At 36.1% G+C, this 23,704-nt stretch overlaps 1 protein-coding gene across 1 annotated transcript in view; it reads left to right on the forward strand.

The window, feature by feature from the left end:
- Positions 1–23,704, forward strand: part of LOC129753776 (A disintegrin and metalloproteinase with thrombospondin motifs 7-like) — a 49,623-nt gene that overhangs the window by 20,610 nt on the left and 5,309 nt on the right. The window contains exon 3 of the mRNA XM_055749623.1: positions 1,643–1,811. Within this exon, the coding sequence (XP_055605598.1) occupies positions 1,643–1,811 (169 nt within the window). The remainder of the gene's footprint in view (positions 1–1,642; positions 1,812–23,704) is intronic.

Below are 23,704 nucleotides of genomic sequence, written 5' to 3' on the forward strand. Positions count from 1 at the left end.
ATTCGATTATTATATAAAATTATATTGATTTTTGATTTGTACAAATTTGTTATCAATATTTTCCTTTTACATCTGGCGCTTATCGTTTTTCCAGACTTATTTACCACCACCAAGGCGTCAAAACCAGTGAAGTCAGCCGAAAACAATTGTTATTGGATGCAAATTTACTGGATTATCTAAAATACCCGGTTAAATTTTCAAAGTTTTTTATTAGGGCTGAATTGTCGAATACACTCTCCTTTACAGTTGCAGCAGTGTGACTGATTCTTACCGATTAATTCCTCATTTTCGGTGGAGTCTCTCTGCTACGAATCCTCTGAATCCACATTTAAGTCAAATTCATAACCTAGCACGAAAGTTCTACACACTTTTTAGATAAAGTCGCAATTGTGATATTATCAGAATGCTTCAAATGTCATTGAAACGACTAAAATATAGTTATCGGTAAATGTTCTATTCAGTATTTTTAAATTTTCTAAAAATCTTGTCTTGGCCACCGAAAAGGCGCTCTTTTTCAAGCTTCATTTTCATCGGACCTTCTCGTTATCATTTTTTTCGTTATTCATATTTTTGTAGCCTTCTTGTTTTTTCCTTTTTTTCTCAGTATTATCCTTGTTGGAATATTTTGAATGCAAGGAACAATTTTTTTTATTCAATTGGTACCTACATCTTAGTACTTGAAAATTATCAAATAATCAAAATTATGTCCATCGTGGTGGAATTGGCTAACGCGCCGTTGTACTGCGCGTTTTGCGGGAGAGATTGCGGATTCAAGTTCCGTCGATGAGCCGTTGTATCTTTTTCAAAAAAAATCATGATATTTACGGCTTATTTTTTTTCTTTTTTGGTACCTCATGTTTCTCTAATACTTTCACCAAATACCATCACCTTTGAAAATTTGATATTTTTTTATTATCTTTTTAATAAACACAAAATAGAAACTTATTTGAAATTTTATTTTTTTAAATATTTTTATCATACTGCAAAAAAAAAATCTTTTTTTCTAATTTTATAAATGGGTCCAGCCTAGTGAGTACACAGATGTAGCGCCACCGGCAACATCGGTCAAGCCTGCTCTTCACAGATAATAAGTGCAGCCTCCCGTCGACCAAAGACGACGCGAACGGGGTGGCGCCACCACTTCCTCCTCCTTCTTTCCGGTTTGCCCGATCCGTCCATCATCATCGGGCAGCAGCGCTTCGGTCGATCTTGATTCCGAAAACAAGTTATTTTCCACGATTTTATTCCGTGCTGTTGCTGCTCCGTTTCAGCTGGAGCTTCTTTCTTCGGACGCCGACTTTTTCGCTGTCCATCCCTGGATCACCCGGCGCGGCACTGACCCATTCGATCCCAAGCGTATGGAAGACACAATGAATGACGACCACTTGTTGTTGATGGCAGCCAGAGGTGTCAGTTCGAGTGATGTTTCGAGTTTTTTAGGGGATTCAAGTTGCTTTGAGAACCAAATGTTGCTTCGAGGATTTATGAATTTTTTCCTAACTTTGAAAGCGAACAACCTAAAAACTTTGAAACTACATGAAAATGATATTTTTATTCAATCAACTGAGAATCACTGTTTATTTTACCAAATCAGCGGCAAAACTTTTGAATGACAACTGTTTCCCTCTTCTACCCCAAACAGGCCGTCAACGGAATCGTTCGTAGCACCATTAATGGTAGTGGAACGACATCGGCGAGATCTACGCACCAGATCGCGCTCCAAGAAGCACATCCACAGCTGTCACTACCAAGGGCACATCCGAGGTCATGAACAGTCCCGAGTTGCTCTATCCGCCTGCCAAAATGGTTTGGTAAGTGTACTAATTTTTGTTTTATTTTTACGTTACTTTGATGGTGCAGATGGTGTGCTTAATAATTTTGTAATGCTTTGAAACATCAAAAAGGATAAAAATAACCTTATGAAAACAGAAAACATTGTAATACACACAGATTATAGCAAAGCAATTCCAATTAAAGAGAACTAATTAAGTCGTCATCGCTTTAATGGAAAACACATGTGGGGTTGGTGATTTTGCTGATCGTGAACTGAGTACATCAATATCAACCGGAAAAGGGGATTCCATCATTCAAATACCGTTTAAATAGGAATTGAATGATGTAAACACATGGCAAAGAATGTTAATAAAACTACATTGTTTAATCAGACGAATTATTTAATTGACGGCAAAAAAGGATTTTGAGGAAGTCATTAAATTTAGAGGAAAGATTCTTTGCGGATGGGCAACACGCGTCATGTCTTTTATTTATGAAAGGTTGGTACTAGGATTGGTCGATCTTGGATCGATCCTTGGAGGATCGATCTTTACAACTCCGATTTTCAATTTTTTGGATCGATTCTTTTGCCAGGAAAGGATCGATTTGATCAGTTTATTTTCGATTCTATCTTTCGATCTATTTTTCTCATTTAGGGGTAATAAGAGCATAATGGCCACAATAAGGAGGACGCTTATTTAACCATAGAAAACAGCTATAATATGTGAGTTACATCATTGTTTCGTGTTCAGACACTAAAAAAAGTCAATTTCCTAACTGAATGAAACTTGAAAAAAGTAGACATAAACGTTTAAAAGTGCATTTTAAATTTTTGTGCCGAAGTCTGAAAATCAGTCACTGTAGGGGCACCATAGGCACCATCAATCGGGGCAAGATGAGCCATTCCTGCCGTAGAATCTAGCAGCGAATTTAATTTGATTAAGGCAACTGAATTTTACACTTGACTTATTTACATCTACCGATTTACCTATTGGTAAGGTGTCGGAGAGATAATCAAAAATCTCGAGTTCGATTCCTGGTCGAGACGATTTTTTTCATGATCAGTTAAAAAATAATTTAAGAAATTTTCAGTTTGGAGCAAAACGTGCCACAAAGTCTTTTTTGAAAAATCATCCAGAAGTGTGCGTTCTTTCAGCCGACAAAGCTAAAGGTTAGAACGGTGATAATGAACACCAAAGATTACCATCAAAAGATGTCATCACTCGTTAACGATGGTAACACCTACCGACTAATGAAAAGAAACCCCACAGGAAGTTTTCAAACCAAGAATAACAATTTGGTTAAAAGACTTCTGGACCTCAAACTGATTGATAAATTTACGAGAAAAAGGCTAACTGTGTACTACGCCACCTGTCCCAGAATCTACGGGCAACCGAAAGCGCATAAAGCGGAATTGCCTCTTCGACCAGTAGTGCCCAATGTGACCGCTCCAACATACCACTTGGCTAAATACTTTAGTGAAATCTTACAAAAATCGATACCGAGCCAATACAGCTGCAAGAACTCGTTCGATTTTTGTGAAGAAGTCAACGGTCTCACATTACCAAAAGACTACATTATGATATCTCTGGACGTTGTTTCACTCTTTACCAACGTCCCCCGAAGATTAGTCACAAGCAACATAATCCAACATTGGTCCGAAATAGATACGAATATCAACCTCGATTTATTCCTGGAAATCATTGAGTTCTATATGGACGCAGCATATTTCCAATATGGGAACAAATATTTCATTCAGGAATATGGCACTGCTATGAGCAGCCCTATTAGCCTATTATTGTCCGAATTGGTTCTCGATACCATCATCGCAAAGGCGCTTAAAAATCTACAATTTCCTGTTCCGATCATACGCAAATACGTAGATGACTTATTCATGACCATACCGCAGAACAGTTGTGAACAAGTCCTACATATTTTCAATTCACAAGAAGAACGACTGCAATTTACAATAGAAATCAAACATGAAAACCGCCTCCCATACTTGGATATGGTCGTAGTGCGTGATACTTATCAAAAACTTAAAACAGAATGGTTCATTAAGCCCATAGCTTCCGGACAAATGCTAAACTGGCACTCCTGCCACCAACTAAAACATAAGCTTAACGTCGCCAATAACTTCATTGAACGAATAGCCTGCCTATCTAGGAATGATGAAAATCAAGATATTTTCCAAATAATACGGAAATATCTCACTCAAAACAACTACCCCGCAAAACTGATCAGCAGAATGATAAACACAAATAAGAAAATACAGCAACGAAAATCACAGCAACGTACCAACGAACCAAAGATCAATCATCATCTCCTGCTCACCGACCACATCAATCCAAACTCCAGTAAATCACCAACCAGCTCAACCATCAACCTCGATTAATCATCCGAACCACACAATAACACCGGCCAGAACCAATCATCCACCAACAATTCAGCACTTCATCAACCAGATTCCATCCAAATTCCGATCATCACAACACTACACAACAATCCACAAGCAGATTCAGCATCCGATCCAGAAACCAGCCATTCCGATATCCCGAAAGCCATCCATCCACCTGAAAATAAAGAATCTTCCGACAACATATCCAGCACAGAAATAGTTTATCGTTCGGTGCCCTATATTCCACTGCTCACCGAAAGACACATCCAATGTCTAGCCACCGACTACCCCAACGTCAGAATCGCCACCAGGAGAAACCTAACAGTAGGAGATCTACACACACGTGTGAAAGGCCCAAAGAGGATCGGAGAGAAATCCAATGTTGTTTACCAGATCCCATGTGAAGAGCTCTGTCCATGCGTGTACATTGGACTCATCAAGAATACGCTTGACCAACGACTCTCAGGACATCGTAGCAACATGAAAGTACTAGCGACAAAACAAGATAGAAACGTCAACAACACCACAGCTACCAATGGACAGAAAAAGAAAGACAATACAGCTCTCATCGAACACATTTTAGAGACAGGGCACACATTCAACCTTAGTAAGACTAGCGTTTTGGATAGTAGCTTCAACAAACACACTCTAAACTTTCTAGAGATGTGTCATATATTTAACACCAACAATACAGTCAACCAACGCACAGATGTAAACAATCTCAACATTATCTTTGCCTCCGTATTAGATATATTACACAAACACAATTATAAAAAACCAAATGTCAAAAATACCGATAGCCATAAAAAACAAACGCCAGAAATACCAATAGCCAGAAAACAACGCAAGAAGAAACTATGTTATAGAAATCATACCGCCTAAAAGTACTGACAAGTGTTTTGTTGTGTAGAAAATTTGAAATTTTAAATTTAATTATGTAAGATAGATTTTATAACACTTTGTTCAACAAAATCACAAATTATATACATATATTTACAGTGGAATCCAACATAAAATAGACCGGACAATACGCTTTTACTAAAGCACAATAAGATTGACCATTTTGTAAGTAGCACTAAATTTAAGCTTATAAAACACAAATCATTACACTCTTTAAACCACACAAATTGTAGGATCCCTGATGGAGGTGTTATACGACACCGAAACGTAATCTAATCTAATCTAAGGGTCCAGCGCCGATTGACCGGCGCATAGGGCTGAGATAAAAGATCTCCACTGCTGGCGATCCGGAGCCAGCGTCTTCACTTGCTGCCAGCCGAGGTTCTCGTCAACTGTGCGGATTTCAGCGGCTAGACTTCGCCGCCACGAGCTTTTGGGCCTGCCTCTTCTTCGATGCCCATCTGGATTCCAGTCAAGCGCCTCTCTGCAAATCTCGTTTTCATCTCTTCGCAGCGTGTGCCCAATCCATCTCCACTTACGTTCCCGAATCTCGATTTCTAGCGCCTTTTGATGACACCGGCGGTGAAGTTCAACGTTTGAGATCCAGTTGCCAGGCCACCAAGCGCGGATGATGTTCCGCAGGCAGCGATTCACAAAAACTTGCAGTTTTCGCGTCGTCACCGCATATGTGCACCAAGTTTCACACCCGTACAGCAATACGGATTTGACGTTTGAGTTGAAGATTCGGATCTTAGCTCGTAGAGAGATCTGGCGTGACCGCCAGATGTTTCGGAGACTCGCAAACGCAAATCGGGCTTTTCTGATCCGGGTCTCGATGTCCTTCTTGGTCCCACCATCAGGCGTAATCTGGCTACCAAGATACTGGAAGCACTCCACTGTCTCAACCTGTTATCCAGCTACCACGAAATTGGAACGATTTTCTGTATTGATTTCCATCGACTTGGTCTTTCCGACATTGATTTTGAGACCTGCTGCCTTGGAGCTTTCGGTGAGGTCGTCGAGTTTGCTCTGCATGTCTTGTTGTGTTTGGGCGAGCAAAAAAATATCGTCTGCCAGGTCAAGGTCGTTCAGTTGCTCCATGGTTGAAGGATTCCACGGCAATCCTCGGTTTGGTCTACAGTCAATCGATCCAGTCAAGATCTCATCCATTATGATGAGAAAAAGCAGCGGTGACAAAATACATCCTTGTCTCACTCCAGCAGTTACCGGGATTGGTTCGGACAAGACACCGTCGTGCAAGACCTTGCAAGAAAATGCCTCGTACTGTGTTTCGATGAGATGGACTAGTTTCTCTGGGACCCCTCGTCGTCTAAGAGCAGCCCAGATGTTTTCGTGGTTCAGTCGGTCAAATGCTTTTTCGAAATCAACGAACACCAGCAGAAGAGAGTCCTGGAATTCGTTGATTTGTTCCAGTATTATTCGTAGCGTTGTGATGTGGTCCACACATGATCGTCCGGATCGGAATCCAGCTAGTTGCCGTCGGAGTGTAGCGTCGATTTTCTCCTGGATCCTGTTCAGGATCACTTTGCAGAGTACTTTGAGGGTTGTACAGATCAAAGTTATGCCACGCCAGTTACCGCACTCTGTTAGGTCTCCTTTCTTTGGGACCTTTACGAGGATACCCTGCATCCAGTCCACCGAAACGTAGGATTAAAATAAAATTTTATAAGAAGCTGGTCTGATTTGCCGAATATAAATGCATCAAAACATACAGTCGAAAACTCAACATCAACATTTTCAGTTTATTTCAATACAATTTTGCAAATTATTTCTAAACCTCGTGAATTGAGTGCAGAAAGGTGTTTGTGATTGATTTAGAATAAAAAAAATTGCTAGAATTTTCTAATCTTAAGATATAACAGTGATTTTTATCAAAATATCTTTTTTCAAATAAATAATTAATTTGTTTTTTGATTTTTTTTCTGCATACTTTGTTTGATAACTCTAATATACATTAGACAATCTTAATAAAAATACCTTGAAATAATTTCTTTAAATCTCTAGAATATTTCTTGTCCGTACATTTCTAAAAAATATCAAAACGGTTCCGAGATTTTTGGATTTTGATTGGTGTTGATTTTATATACTATGTAAATAAAATAAATGGTGTTGATTTTAAACACTTACTCCGGTTCGCCTTACATAAAAGCGCCTAAAATTTTACTCTTTCCATATGAAGAAGGATTATACAAATTTGAAATTTTGTGTCTTTTTTGCATAATTTTAATAAAAAGCAGTTTCCCCTTGTTACAAATGGAAAAGATCGATTAATCGGAGATCGATCTTCAAGTTCCGATTTTTTATATGGATCGATCCCAGAACCGTTCATCTGAATCGATCTTGTAGATCGATCGTTTTCCGAAGATCGAACAATCCTAGTTGGTACTTTTACATTTCAAGGCTGAAATTTATTTTAAATTCAATGATTTGCCATGGCAAGTGTGAATATTCGTTCATGATACCATTGTTTTTCAAAATTTCACAAACATTTTCTGAAACACTATTATAGGGAAATCAGATCAAAAGATACATAAACCTTCTGATAGGGTTAAAACCCCCAAAAACATTCTTATATTTTTTACCGCCATGCACTTAGCTTTAGTATCTCTATAACTGTAAAATAAGGTGGGTTTAAAGAAAACATGACCTCCACGAGATCAAGGAGCAGCAATCTAAGTTTCAAATTACCCCGTTTTGAAGCATTTATCTCACATAAGGGTTGAAATCGTTCGTGTCCGGCTGCAATCGTTAGGCGCCATGAGCAAATCAGCACCCAGTCTACGGAATAACGAATTAATGCTCATAACCGTCTATTAGCCCTGTGTGATGTCGATTTCATTAGGCTTCTTGATTGCAATTGCCGACCAATAAGCTCGAACGTTAAGGCGCCACATTTGCTAATAGTATCGATAACTTGCTGGCTAGTCCAGACACGCCGCGCAGGATTCCGATGATATTTTAATTGGAACCTATAAAAAAAGAACTGCTGTGGTTCCACAGGCTCAGCGCAACGCAGAAGTTAGGACAAAATCTCACTGAAGGAGCAGCAGCAGCAACTCAACAGATCGTGATTCTTCCGCTTATTTCAGCGGGAGAACAGATCAGGTGAGGCGAAAGAGGTAAAAAATATTAGCTTCATTAGCAAGTTACCTTCCTTTGATGATAAGTAGCTCCCCCGCTCATTCGGGCTTCCTTCATAGTAAGGGGGAACTTTTAGGGGGCAGGCCACAATCATTTGCTGCCGGAATTTCGCAATGCAGAAAATGTTAATTTTATGATGTATTTTTATGACACCCTGGCAGAATGTTCAAATTTATGTGTAGAAAATTCAAATTCTACCATTCCCGCGGCTCTCAGTCTCAGTTTTGTTTGGGAGAATCGGGGGATCTTTGTTTGCTACCAATACATGGCGCCGCCTTCGGCCGCAGTCGGAAGTTTATATCGTCTTCTGCCGGCCATTCTGTGGCTGGGTTTAAATGCGTTGATCACCTGCAATTGATTAACTTTACGATCGTGTTGTACTAACCGCTTTAAACACGTAATTAAACCACTATCAATAGTAACTGTCAACGGAGATGCCAGCGTGCGCTTCTTGATGGGCATCGTAAAACGGGTATGAAACTTCTGAATGGCTGTCGACCATTCGGTTCAGGATGAGTTAAGGAACAATATAACTTTGATTTACGGTCTACAATCTTTAGTAGAACTAGTTTTATCGGTTTACATTAAACTCCACATACTAAGATTACTTATGAATATTTAAAAAAATATATCTTAGCTAAACTATCAAATTCCAATAAAATTCGAATAATATAGCCATCAGATGAAAAATCTTATATTTCCATGTGATATAATTAGGAGTTTGCGTTTTACGTTTTTAAAACTAATCCCCTTTTGCCTCCAAAAGTATCATATTGAGCTATTTACAAAAGTAATCATTCTGTTTAAGACTGTAGACCAGGCATGTCAAACTTGCTGAAGTGTGCGGACCGCATACTCAGTTGAAAAACTTTGCATACATATGTAAAAATTAGTTAAACCTAGATAAGAAACAAAAAAATATTTGAAAACTTGCCTTGAAATTGTTAATTAAATTTTATTAAAATTTATAAAAAATAAAGATTAATTTTATATCTTTTTAGAGTATGTTTGTCAGTGATGATATATTTTTATCTAATACTCTCAACGGTGTAGAGTCTTTGTATCTTTTATGATGGAGAAGAAATTATCAGAGAGACAGAGGCTTGCAAACAGAGTGAGATTTCAGGCTGCAAATTTACTCAGTTCAACGTAGTGTTCAAGCAAAAAGCTGTGAAATATTGCAAAACCAAATATCTCCGGCCACAGCTCATTCATATTAATTCTTTTTTTTTTTTTTTTTCAATAATCTGTAGGAGGAAAAATCGCGTCCAATCATCCGATTTTTTGTTCATGAGTTATATTGCTGTTGATTTTTGTATACTTTCGATCAATAACATTTTGACGATATTTTGGACTTTTTTATTGATTCAAAATGTTTTGACAAGAATTTTGATTAAAGAATTCTTTGACTACAACGTTGGATCAATTACAGTTGAAGGAATGAAATTTAATAGTACTGGAAGAATGAAATATTAGAAACATACGCGGACCAAAATAAAATTTATCGTTGGAGAACTATAAAAAGTCGTAAGACAAATTTTGAGACATTTTGCGTGGTTGCGTGAAAAACAGTATTTTTTTAGAATACTGACTTTTTATTTTAAAATGTAATTTCAGGATAAACATTTCACCCTAAGACCGTAGCATGATTAGAGCTTAACACAAAAGTAATTTTTCACCTTACCTAACATTAGAAAAAATATTTGAAAATTGTTGGTACTGCACCTGGAGTTTTTTTTTTTTTGTACAAATAATTTTGATCGTTAAGCAAAATTTCATATTCCGTTGAGCCCCATCGGACACAATCTCATGTGCTTCGATTCGTCCGTAGCTGGTTTTGTGTAGTAATTAATGTGGCCTTTTTGCCAGTTACAGAAAACAACTGCCTGAACTACACAAGTTTCAGAAACTGTTCATAGCCAAGGAATATTTAAAGAAGGTAGTGTCAAGGCTGCCCTGCTATAGAATTGGTACAGACTCTAACGTCACAATCACGAAAGATCTATTAATGTACTAGGAAACGGGCCTTTTTCGTTGATATTTCGAAGAATCCGCTGGAATTTTTCTTTTTAAAAACATGTTTTTCTAGAAGGAATCCTGCTCTTCAAGATCGGTACAAAAAAGTTAGATTTCGAATATTTTTTTTTATAAAATAGACCATCGAAGTTCGATAAATTGAAATGAATTTTCCAAACTCAAATTTGCTAAGCTTTACAATTAGTTCAAAGTCTTCAATAAAAATATTCAGTCAGTAATTTTTACACAAAACTACGTTCTTTTATTGGCATTTTGGTAAACCGAGTTAACAATCATTAACTGATGTTAATTGTTTTACATAAGAAATGTATACGGTAAACCGGTTGGATAAAAATCAATAACTACCAGAAAGATCTTTTCAAAGCAAAATGAAATTGCAATTCATTTTCGTTCTAAAACGTGTTTTTCTTCGATATTATTTTAATATTCCTACCTTATTTTAATATTCCTTAATTATCCTTAGCCAACAAAGTGTAAACAGGCCGTAAACTTCTGTTGTGTGGAGGTATTTGTTGTTTCTTTGATATAATTAAAATATTTGATAAGTTTCCCAACAATGTCTGACTGTTGACCGCGTCTGATGGTCACTGATATTTGGAGGAATTATAATTTTAATCAGGAATAATAATAATCCTAAAGTTCGAATAACTATATACATAATTTTTAAAATGAACTAGTTGATTTTACAAGGCCTTGCTCAGGTTTACAAGTTTTGCCCTTATAAGCTTTGTAAGTTTTGTTAATTTTTTTGATGATATAATGTTTTCGTTTTCATATTTTTGAAAATATAGAAGTTACTAGCTGATCCCGTACGAACTTCGTTTCGCTTTAAATCATTGGTACGTTAAAATGAGTTTAGAAAATGAATTCGAAACATTCTTTCGACAATTTTGGGGAAAAAATTCAACAGTGTTTAAAGTCGCTACTTTACTATTACTTGAAATTCCAATTAAACGGTTGGTTGGCTTTTTATTAAAATTTATGTGAGAGTGTTTTCTTCTCGATCGGTTGCAAAATCTAGACATTATGGCAGAAACATGTACTATTTGTTTGTGTGCTCTTTTGCTTGACCTTCAATCAATTAACTGCCTCCAACAAAATTATTGCATAAAACACTGAACTTTCAATGAAACCCTCTTTTTCTGTCCCATGGCTCAAAATTCGATAATTAAAACCAATTTTACGTTCCTCAAAACTTCCTTGTGCCATTTTTTCTTTTAAAATTATATGTAAAATAACGTCAGGAACTTGAAAACAGTGATCAGTGAATATAGACGCCCCTTTCGCCGACACTTGACACGGAACATGCTTCCTGGAGTCCATTGCTCATAGTTTATCACCCTCATCTGAACATTTTCATCTCAATCCGATGCATGATCACGACAATATAGCGAAAACAGTGAACAACTAACATGGACGGCCTTTTTTTGACCACGATTCAAAACTTGACACCTGAAATCCATTATCTTTTCTGTTAAACTCCCATGTGCCAATTTTCATTACAATTCTATGCTCAATCAAGAAAATATCGTAAAAACAGTGAACAGATAATAACCCCTTTTGCCGACTCCTGAGTCAAGATTTGAAACCTGAAAGCAAAAGAGCGTCCCTCAAAACTCCTATGCGGAAATTTTCATCTCAATCCAATGTAGAATAACGTCAAAATCGCAAAAACGTTAAAGTTGGGTATGGACGACTCCTTCAGCCGACTTCTGATCCGCAATTCGAAACTTGAAATCGATTGCTCGTCTTTCAAAACACTCATGTGCAAATTTTCATTACAATCCGGTGTATAATAACACCAATATCGCAAAAACATTAATCAGTGAATATGGACGACCCCTTTGGCCGACCCCTGACCCTAAATTTGATAACTGTAATCGATTGCTTGTCTCTCAAAATACTCATGTGCAAATTTTCATCACAATCCAATGTAAAATAAAGCCAATATCGCAAAAACATTGATCAGTGGATATGGACGACCCCTTTTGCCGACATCAACCCCTAAATTTGATAACTGTAATCGATTGCTCGTCTTTCAAAACACTCATATGCAAAGTATCATCACAATCCGATGTATAATAACGCCAATATCACAAAAACATTAATCAGTGAATATGGACGACCCCTTTGGCCAACCCCTGACCCTAAATTTGATAATTGTAATCGATTGCTTGACTCTCAAAACACTCATGTGCAAATTTTCATCACAATCCGGGGTATAATAACGCCAATATCGCAAAAACATTAATCAGTAAATATGGACGACCCCTTTTGCCGACATCAACCCCTAAATTTGATAACTGTAATCGATTGCTCGTCTCTCAAAACACTCATGTGCAAATTATCATCACAATCCGATGTATAATAACGCCAATATCACAAAAACATTAATCAGTGAATATGGACGACCCCTTTGGCCGACCTCTGACTCTAAATTTGATATCTGTAATCGATTGCTCGTCTCTCAAAACACTCATGTGCAAATTTTCATCACAATCCGGTGTATAATAACGCCAATATCGCAAAAAAATTAATCAGTGGATATGGACGACCCCTTTGGCCAACCCCTGACCCTAAATTTGATAACTGTAATCGGTTGCTCGTCTCTCAAAACACTCAAGTGCAAATTTTCATCACAATCCGACGGAAAATAACGTCAATAACATGAAAACAATATTTGTCTTGTATGGACGACCCCCTTCAGAAGGGGTCGTCCAAAAATCTAAAAACATTTTTCATCATTCCTGGTCCTAATGAGCATCCATGCCAAATTTCAGATCTCTAGCTCTTAAGACGGCTGAGTCTATAGAGGACAAACAAACAAACAAACAAACAAACAAACATACAGATAATTGCTTTTTATATATATAGATGACGGTTGTTTTAACAAAAATTCAAAATAAATGCCCTCGAATGCTTATTTTCCATATCACGAAAAACATTCTAAACCTTGTTTAAAAAAAAAAAAGTTTAAATGGATTTGACCTTGTATTATAACACGATAACAACGTTTTTTTATCGTTCTAAAATCTTTTAGATCTTGAACTTATCTTAAACTTGTGAACATATGCAAACGACCTCGTGAAGATTATCCCACTTTTCAAGATGGATGTTCTTCCCGTAGAATGGTAAATTCAAGTTTTATATTATACTATTATACTTTACTATACCTTTATAAAATCAATAAATTGTGTGTTAATATTAACATTATAAATAAATTTTCGATATCATTACAATGAGAGCTTTCACATCAAATTATAATTGAAATACAAAGAAGATTAGATTTCCTGAAACGATTTTTTAAAACTTGATCTGAAATTGTTTTTCAATAATGGTTTAAAATTTGATATTCAGAACTCGAATTTTTCCATTCTCCCCTGCAATTCGGAGAGGGTCCACAAACTTCACAAACATAACAACAGTTTTTAAAATTTCATATATGGCTCCATTTGCTTGATAAGTTTTCGAGCTATACATACTTTCCTTCTTCCCGTTTCTCCTCTGGAAGAAGGAGACGTCTTGAATCTCAAAAAAAAACTCATGTAGAATATGGTTTCTTCAGCTTCAAAAGTTATAGAAACTATGCGATAAAACCTCCTCCATTACTGGCTCTGTACTTTATGGAATCCCTCCTGTAAAATTTGGTTAAATTAATTAAATGTGCTCTTGAATTTATCAAAACAAACATATTACATCTATCTTATTTTTCCTATAATGCGAGGGAATACAAATCATCTTGGAAATATATCTTGTATTTAAATACTCTTTCCAATTAACTATTTGCAAGATAAGCACTCGAGTTATTTAAAAAAATGCTCCCCTTCCTCTTTCAAATCGAATCAGTGCAAGAAGGAAGAAGCCTTAAGCAATCATAGAAAAAAACACCCTCTGCTATTTTCTACGAACAATAAGTTCTCGAGTGTTAAAAAAATATTGCATGAAACGCTCCTTTCTCTTTCTCCTCTTCCCGTTGGAGAGAGAGAGGGGTCTCGAAACATAAAAAAAGCATTGCTCGTACTCGAAAATACTTCCATGATAAAATTTAGGGTCTCCATTTTATGCATTACTCGTAGTACCCCTCCCTCCTCTCAATGGGGTAATAGTAAGGGGGGAGGAGGGTTACCTTACAATTTTTCATATCATTCGAAAACTAATCAAGATATTGGAACCAAATTCAGCACGGGAAGGTATTTGGATGCGAAAAATATTTCTATGATTATTTGAGACCCCACCCTCTTTTCTGTAGGGAGATATAAAGGGAGGAGGGGGCCTCTTTTATAATTTTTTTACATAACTCAAAAACTAATTAAGCAAATGGAACCAAATTTGGCATGGGTGGGTATTTGGGTACGAAAAATGTTTCTATTATAAATTGAAGCCCCACCTTTTTCAGCGGAAAGATAAATTTGGCATCAAAAAGTATATGAGTACGAAAAATACTTCATGAATATTAAGCTCTCCCCTCCATTCAATGGGGAGAACGGAAGAAGGGATGTTACTTCCTTTCAAGTTTATGCATAACTCAAGAATTTACAACGCAAATAAAACCAAATTTGGTAAGGGATGGTATATCAATACGAGAAACTTTTCTATGTTAAACAATTCCTTTCTTGCAGTGGGATGATAGAATTGGGAATATAGGAAAGGAAGAGGAAAGCTTACATTTAACTTTTTTTTTTACAAAATCCGAGAAAAGGACAAAAATTAACATGGAAAATCATTTTGGTATGATTCTATGTTTATCTGACACATCATTCTTCTTTCTGTGAGTAGGTACATAGGAGGAGGGAAGTGAGCCCAATACAATTTTGTTAGCATAAGTTCTCAATTTATGCTAACGAAGCCAACAAATGGAAACAAATATAGCATGGAATGGTATATGGTTACGAGATATATTTCTATGATTGTTATAGACCCTTATGCTTTACAGTGTAGAGAGGAAAAGAAAGGAGGCGGCTCCATATAAAATTTGTTGTAAAGCTCATAAACTTATCAACCAATGGAACTCTATTTGATATAAGAGGATTTTTAGGAACGATAAAAAAATGGCTCTCTTATCAGATTTTTTTGCATAAATCTATAACATATCAAGCGAAATCAACCATATTTTATAAGTTAGATTCATTGCATACAATTAATTTGAGACCCTCCTTTTTTAGAGCGGATTAAAATTATCAGATCTTTAACACAAATTTATAGATCAAGATTCAGAATATAATTTTAAGTTATCATTGTGTTGCAATTCGAAACTCCAGCTGCAGCTCTCATTTATAGCGATTGCTTATGAATGATGTTATAATTTAATTTAAAATTGAATAATATCTGAAAATATCATTTGATTTTGAAAGGTGTAGCAACGCACACCGGGTCAGCTAGTAAATAATAATAATAATAATAATAATAATAATAATAATAAAAATAATAGAAGGGAGATCCCCTTTCCCTTCTTTTCCCCTCCGTGGAAGGATAGATGGGCCTCGAACATCGTAAAAATTTTACTCGTTGCCTTTTACCTTCCTACGTGAAATTTGGATTTATTTGCATGATTAGTTATCGAATAATGCAACCGATTGTATTGAAGACCCCCTCCCCCCTTTTTGTATTTCCCCAATTGAATAGGGTGGAGATCATAGAAATATTTCTCGTACCCGATATAACCACCTATGGCAAATTTGGTTTCATTTGCTAAATTAGCTCTCAAATTTTGCAATAAATTGTATGGGAGGCCCCTGCCCCTTTTCTATCTCCACACTGGGAGTAGGGAGGAGTCTCAAACCATCTTTGAAATATTATTGCTACCCATACACCCTCGCATGCCAATTTTGGTTCCGTTTGCTTGATTAGTAGTCGAGTTGTGTGAAAAATTGTATATAGGCCCCCATCTTCGCTTCCTATTCCCCCATTGGAAGGAGGGAGGGGTATCAAACCATTTTAGAAACATTTCTAGTAACCTAACACACTCCCATACCAAATTTTGTTCCTTTTACATGCTCGGTCTCGAGTTATTCAAACATACCTTTCTTTTGTTTAAGAGGCCCCCTCCCACCTTCCAGTAAGTGGGATGGGTCCCAAACTATTATAGGAACCTCCAATACCGCCACTTGCCAAGTTTCAAACAAATCGGTTCAGCAGTTTTCGAGTCTATGGGGAACAGACAGACAGACAGAAAATCATTTTCATATAAAGTTGCATTCAAAAAAGAATGAAATCACGTGAAGCTGCGCACTCTCTTCCAACTTTGACAAGCTGCCATTTCTCTCGGTTGATATTTTTCCATGAAATTTTCACGAAACGCTAACGCTCTACAAAATTTGAAGTCATTGTAAAGACTGAAAACAAAAATTCACGTTTTCCTGTATTAAAATGAAATTTGGAATTGCTTCACTAAATTTGCTGTATCTTTGACCATTTTCCTTTAAAAATCTTGAAATTTGGTCAGATGAACAGATGATTTCATTCTTTTTGGAAGGATGCTGTATGGAAAACATCGTAATCCGTGTATCTTGGGTTTTCTTTCACAAAATCAAAATTATTCACAAAGTTTGTTGTAAATTGATGAAAACCTCATTCGTGCTTTGTTTGAGAATAGCAAATGTTTCAACAGAGTTAAAAAAAAAAGAAGAACAGAGTTACAGAAAAGACCTGCTAAATATACTGATAAACAAATTCGATACACAATTAATGCGAATATTATATTCGCTTTTGTGTTCAAATACCAGTTCTGTTGGAATAATTTCTATTTCTAAACAAAGCAGGGATCACTTTGTAAGATTCTTTAAGATAAATTTTAATTTTGTGAAAGAAAAAACCAAAAAACATTGATTGCGATGTTTTTATACAAACATTCGTCCAAAAATGAATGAAATCGTCTGTTGGGCGATAATGAACCTCATGTTCCACCCGGCATCATTTCTGATCGCGTTAATCGAATTTGACGAAACTGAACATGGTACTAGATCAAAAAAATTTTCATCTTTGGACTGAATTTCAAAATTTTTCAATGAAAATTTTCAAAGATACAGAAAACATAGTGAAGCCATTTCAAATTTCCCTTTTTAACAGGAAAAGCTGTATCTTTGTTTCCAGTCATTGTAAAGGCTTACTGTTTTGAAGAGCGTTAGTTGGATAGTTGATCTAAATTGTGTGAAAATTTCATGAAAAAAATATATCAACCAAGAGAGAAATGGCAGCTTGTCAAAGTTGAAAGAGAGTGTGCAGCTTCTCGCGATTTCATTCTTACTTGAACGCAACTGTATATAAGATATTTACCAATTTACCTCTAACAAATTTTTAAAAGTGCTTTCGCTGAAAACTATTTGAAGACTAGCCTTGCCTGTTTTTATTTGAAAGTGTCCTTTTTCCGCTTTCCATTTCTCACTGTTTATGGCTAGATTTTCTTAGATGTTGAAATATCCTCTAATATTTTTTCGAAGTTGCAAAAAAATATTAACTCTTAATCGAAATCACCCATTTTATAATGTTATGAAAAATGTGGTATTTGAGTTCTCTATGCTTTAACACAGCTATCCCATTAATTTTTGTGAAGAGTGGTCAAGGTAAAATTATTAGATATTGTTTGTTTGAATCACAGTACTAAACGGTTTCAGTTTTCTAATAACTGGATGTTAGAATTGAACACGTTGATGACCAACAATAACTCAAAAGTTCACAATTTACCAATTAAATTGAATTGTATAAAATTAAAAACCTCAGAATCAATAACTAAAGAATGTCATGCGCTGCATTTAGTTTGAAGTTTTTCCAGTTAATGCATGTTCAAATTTTTTACATTCTGTAATTTACCTAGAAACTCTGAGATAGTTTTCTTTGAAAAGTCCCGAATAAATTAGCTTTTTTTACATTTAAATTAAGAAAAATAAATTAACATTACCAATCTTTCCAAGTTTTAAATTCAAAGTTAGAAATCCATCATTTATGATAGCATAAATTTTGTGATTTTGAAAAAACGAACAAATTTAAAAAATAGTTCTGTGAAATCTGAGAATATTTCCAAAATTCTGTGTTCTGTGACACACATTCTGTGATGAAAATTTGCTCAAAATTCTTTGAAATTATAGATTTTTTGTGGTTTTGGCAACCTCGCTAGCAATGCATTGTATTCTCAGCCTGCAACTTATAGTTCTGAATTCAATTTATTTTTCTTTTTTTATGAGGAATTAAGAAAAAGAAAATGTCTGGTTCCTGAAAGCTCTAACATTAGTTTTCGGCATTCAGTCTAAATAGTCATTCAGCTGCGCAGAAGTCAATTCATCATGAAGATGGATCATTGCATCAAAACCTCACAAACTGCATATTTTGTAGACTCCACACGCCCCCAGTAGCGGTGGGGACCACTTTGAAAACCTCGTGATTGTGCCCCGTGCCACAAACTGTAGAAAAAAAAACCATTCGCTGAAATTTTACGTTATCAAATTTTCAATCATTAGCAGGCTTTGATTTGCTTTCCAGGACACGTGAACTCCGGATGGTCGTTTCTAATGCCCGGCTCATGGTGATGGTGAAAACAACCCAACAAAGGAAAAAATCGGTTTGAACAATGGGACTGACTGGCCATGACTTGTAGTTCGTAAGAATAAAAACGAAACTATTATTTGAGTCCCTCCCATTTTTTCTACGGTAGGAGGGGCTCAAAACTATTACTAAAATCTTACATTATCACATGCAGCCCTCCAACCTCCAATGAAATATGCCTGCTTTAGACTGTAAAACAAAATATAATTGTTTTTCGAATAAAAAAGATTGGTATAATGATCAATATGAATAGAGAAATATGCTCATTTACCATTAACTCATTGAGAAAATGAGTTAAGAAGTTTTTAAATCCTCCTTTGACATAATATAAATATTTAGGCTTTTTTAGCAAGCATTTATTTTGAAAATTAAATATAACTCTTGAAGTTAATGAAATTTTGAACATTTTATGATTGTCTGTTGCGAATTCTCAACTTTATGAACCGATAGAATACATGAATTTCAAATTTTTGCTTTTAAAATGTTTTGAAAATCTTGACACATCTTGAATTTGGAAAATTTTACGAATACTAAAAAAGAGCATATCGTATCTCTTGTTTAAGATAATTAAGGTGGCCCCTTGAATTTTAAAGAAGCTTTCAAAACCAGTTGGGCTGGGACATCCATCTAGGATTCGAAGACCGTGTTGTTCTGATGCTTTTATGAGGATATTTTGGTGGTTACAGTTGAACTGAAACGATACATTTCTTTGAAGTGAGACGGCCAACAACTTTCCATGTACGACTGAGCTAGGATAGTTCGCTCCTAACTCCTAAAATTCACTTTTGGCTAATAAACATATCTGGACCACACACATTTTGTCTCAAGCCGGGTTGCTGATGCAAACGAGAGATAATGTTTCGCGAGTGTCACTATATGGGATTTTCCAGATCAATCAAGATCATGTCTGAACCATATTCCTGTACACAGTAAAACTGCGTGAGATAACCTAGATGTGATGTGGTGTGGTGAACACATAAATGTCACACAGTTTGTCATGCGGCAGCAATAATCGAGCATCTGAAAATCTGGAATCACCCATGCTCGTGGCATTTCATTTAGATAATCTCCGCCCCAGTCGGTAGTGATTGATATATCACTTTAAACTGCGTCACTGTCACTGAGCACGAGTTGGGGTGGTAGCATAAATGTATCAACAGCCGCGATCGAATTCAATCAACGCTGGTGGTCACAGACTCATACGCACACACTGTTTTTAATCGCCATTCAAGAAATTTCGCGAGCTGCACTGTGGGATAAGGAGAAATTATTTTTTCCATTTATCTGTTTATGGATTTGTGAATTTTGTGTCCAGCCATGTTATAAACAACTTGTTTCATATTTAGAAGAATGTCTTGAACGACTTAATTTTTTAATATTTCGAATATTTTTTATAAAAGCGAGATTAATTATCAACAGGGTTAAACAATTCATTAAGTCTTTTTTGCTCATCGATCCACCGTCAATTTAGCAGAATCTGACCACAAGAAACAGGTACAGATAAGATCGAGTTTTCTCCCGAACGCCACCCTCTTCCCATTTCCCCCAATCCATTAGCTGATTGGTCGTTATACGCCACACTTCGAGCGCAATTTTATGACCGCCCAGTTTTCTCAGTATATATCATAATTAAAATGTAGCCATAAAAATCACTTCGACCGAGCGACACGGATCAGACCAGACCAGACAACCGGAATCTAGATCACTTTGAAAAACCAGTGCTGCGCAGAATAAAACCACTCGGCAGAGCGAGCGGATTGATCGTTTGCTCGCCATACGTACGGCACACATTAGCGAAAAGCGCGCTAGCAAACAGCCATATGTGGGGAAGCGCTAATAAAAATATAACCCCAAAAAAAGAAAAAAAAACAGCAACCAGCCGGCAACAGAAAGATCTCTCGAAAATATGAGTTCGATATTTGGTTTATTTTCGGCGGGGAATTGTCTAAGCCGATTAGGGGGCAGTCTACGTAGAAGTGAGTCAGTGAGCAAAATTATAACGTTGGAGAAGTGATATGAGTTTGGTTATTGAAAAAAAGATTCTGCCTAAACCACGTTCAGTAATGACTTTGAAATAATGAGCTGATTAATTTATTCAACAAAAATTATTGATTAAATGCATAATATGCCTTCAATCAACACCAAGTTTTGACCATTCACAATTATAAAAACACTCCGAAGATTTTTCTTCAATTGGGGCAAATCAGTTCAGTTAATATGACAATTTATTTTGGATTTAAAAATCTCCCATGTTTTACAGAATAACTTTATAGATAATTGCCTAAATCAATACAATTGAAATAATTCATATTTTAAATTGCCGATTGCAAGATTGTTAAGAATTGTGTATTCAGTAAGTTCCAAAAATTCGGTTTCTATATATACATATATATAAAAATGGATATCTGTCTGTCTGTCTGTCTGTCTGTTCCCTATAGGCTAGGGAAACCTACTGAACAGATTTACATGAAACTTAGCGAGGTAGGGGTATTGGAGGTCGGGAAGGTTCCTTTTATGACTCTAGACCCTAACGGAAAGGGAGGAGGGGTTCTCCCAAGCAAAAGACTAATGTTTGCATAACTCGAGAACCGATCAAGCAGATGGTACCAAACTTGGCATTGGAGGCTATTCGGATACGAAAAATATTTATATGATTACTTAAAACCCCTCCCTCTTTCCAGTAGGGAGATATAAAAGGGGGAGGGGCCTCTATTATGATTTTTTACATAACTCAAAAACTAATTTAGCCAATGGAATCAAATATGGCATGGGAGGGTTTTTGGATACGATAAATATTTCTATGATGATTATTTGAGACCTCTCCCTTTTTGCAGTAAGAAGATAAAAAGGGGAGAGGGAGGGGTTTTTCACAATTCTTTACACAACTCAAAAACTAATCAAGCAAATGGATCCAAATTTTTCAAAGGATGGTATAAGGGTACGAGAAATGTTTCAATCAATATTTGGCACCCCTTCGTCCTTCCAATGGGAAAATCGAAAAGGGAGAGTGGGGCTTCCATACAATTTTTGGGTAACTGAAGAGTAATTCGAGCAAATGGAACACAATCTGGCATGAGAGGATATAAGGGTACGATAAATGATTCCCTGAATCCTTGATATGCCTCCCCCTTCCAGGTGAGGGGATAGGAATAGGGAGAGGGGCTCCTTTACAATCTTTTACTTTACACGAAAACTATTCAAGTAAATGGAACCAAATTTTACATGTAAGGGTATCTAAATACAAGAAATATTTATACGATTGTTTCAGACCCCTCCCTACTACCATTGGGAAGATAGAAAGGAAGGAGGGTGGCTTCCATACAATTTTTACAATTTTTTAATGCATATCTCGAGAAAAATTTGAGGAAATTTGGCATGGAAGGGTATTTGAGAGCAAAAAAGGTTTCTATTGATATTTAGTAACACTCCCAACGGTAAGGGCGATATGAAGGGAGAAATTTGGCATGGGCATTTTTTCACTGGGGATATATGAAGGGAGGAGGGAGGCTCCTATATAGTTTATTGCACCGCTTTAAAACTTATCTAAGAAATGGATCCAAATTTCATATGGAAAATTATTAGGGCAAAAGAAAGGGTTCTTTCATTATTTGTGACACCAGTCTTCTTCCAGTGACTGTCTATTGTCATAGGAAAAAAAGAGGGGCCAATGAAGTGAGTAAAGTTAAATTTGGCATGCGAAGGTTTTAAGGTACAAGATATGTTTCTGTGATTGTTACAAACCCTTCCACCTTGCAGGGTATTTTTATTTGATATTATTCGAAAATTTGTCAAACAAATGGAACCAAATGTTACATGTGACGTTATTTAAATAGTAATATTGTTTATATTGTAGTTCGTGAGGCCTCCCCACTTTGAAAAAGGGTAAGGGTGTAGAATCCATACCGATAAATCATAGGTTTTGGCATAATACACAGAAAAAAAATTCTAAAAGTATACGCAATCTAAAACGTGTGGCATCTATTTTTTCCCTAGTGTAATTGAAAAAAGATGTAATTTCAAACTATTTTTGGTCTATTTTTCATCGCTTTAAAATAAAAAGTGTAAAATTAAATTCGATGCTATAAATTTACACTGCATGATCTAGAAAGCAACTTTGGGAGATAATTTTATATCAAAAACGATGTAAATTATGACAGACTCATTGTTTACCTTTCTTTCACGGCTTGAGTTTATGTGTTTCTACTCGAGATGATGATAGCAAAAGTAAAAAGTGAAAGCCCATGTCGTAAGATCGCAGAGGTTCTAACTTCAAGGCTCCATACAGGCACCGTACGAGCAAGATTTGCTGTTTGCTGAAAGCGGTATATGAATAAAAAAAAGCCCGAGAAAGCTATGGAATTCCAAACGGATGAAGGTAAATGAAGTGAAATACAGAATAAAAACTAAATATTTTGAAATGAACAGTTTTTCTTTCTTTTTTTACAGTGACCTGGATCCGGATTGGCCGGAACAGAAATCCTCCCAACAGAAATTCGACTGATGACACTGACCAGGGTGCAAATCTTCTGCAACGTTTGCTGCAACTTCCGGCGCTGCCCATTATGTGTGAAATTTTTTTACTGTAAGTGCTTGGTTTGAAAATAAATGTCTAATAAAAATAATCATTGCATCTTTGTACTTTTCATAAAGGCTTTTAATATTTGAAACATGAATATTTACTAAAAAATGCAAATATCCAGAATAAATTCTAAAATTTTACATCGCAGTGTATTTTTACACGACAATAATCCGTTCCATTTTCGTGCATCGCTTTAGATCTAAATTTACACGCCGTGATAGAATTTTAGATCAAAAACGATGTTCCGTTTTCGTGCATCGTTTCCGATCTAAAATTACACGAATAATTTTTGCTGTGTAGAACAACTTATGAAACTTATA

The sequence above is a fragment of the Uranotaenia lowii genome, chromosome 3 (genome assembly GCF_029784155.1).
Source record: "Uranotaenia lowii strain MFRU-FL chromosome 3, ASM2978415v1, whole genome shotgun sequence".
In the NCBI taxonomy this organism is placed as follows: Eukaryota; Metazoa; Arthropoda; class Insecta; order Diptera; family Culicidae; genus Uranotaenia; species Uranotaenia lowii.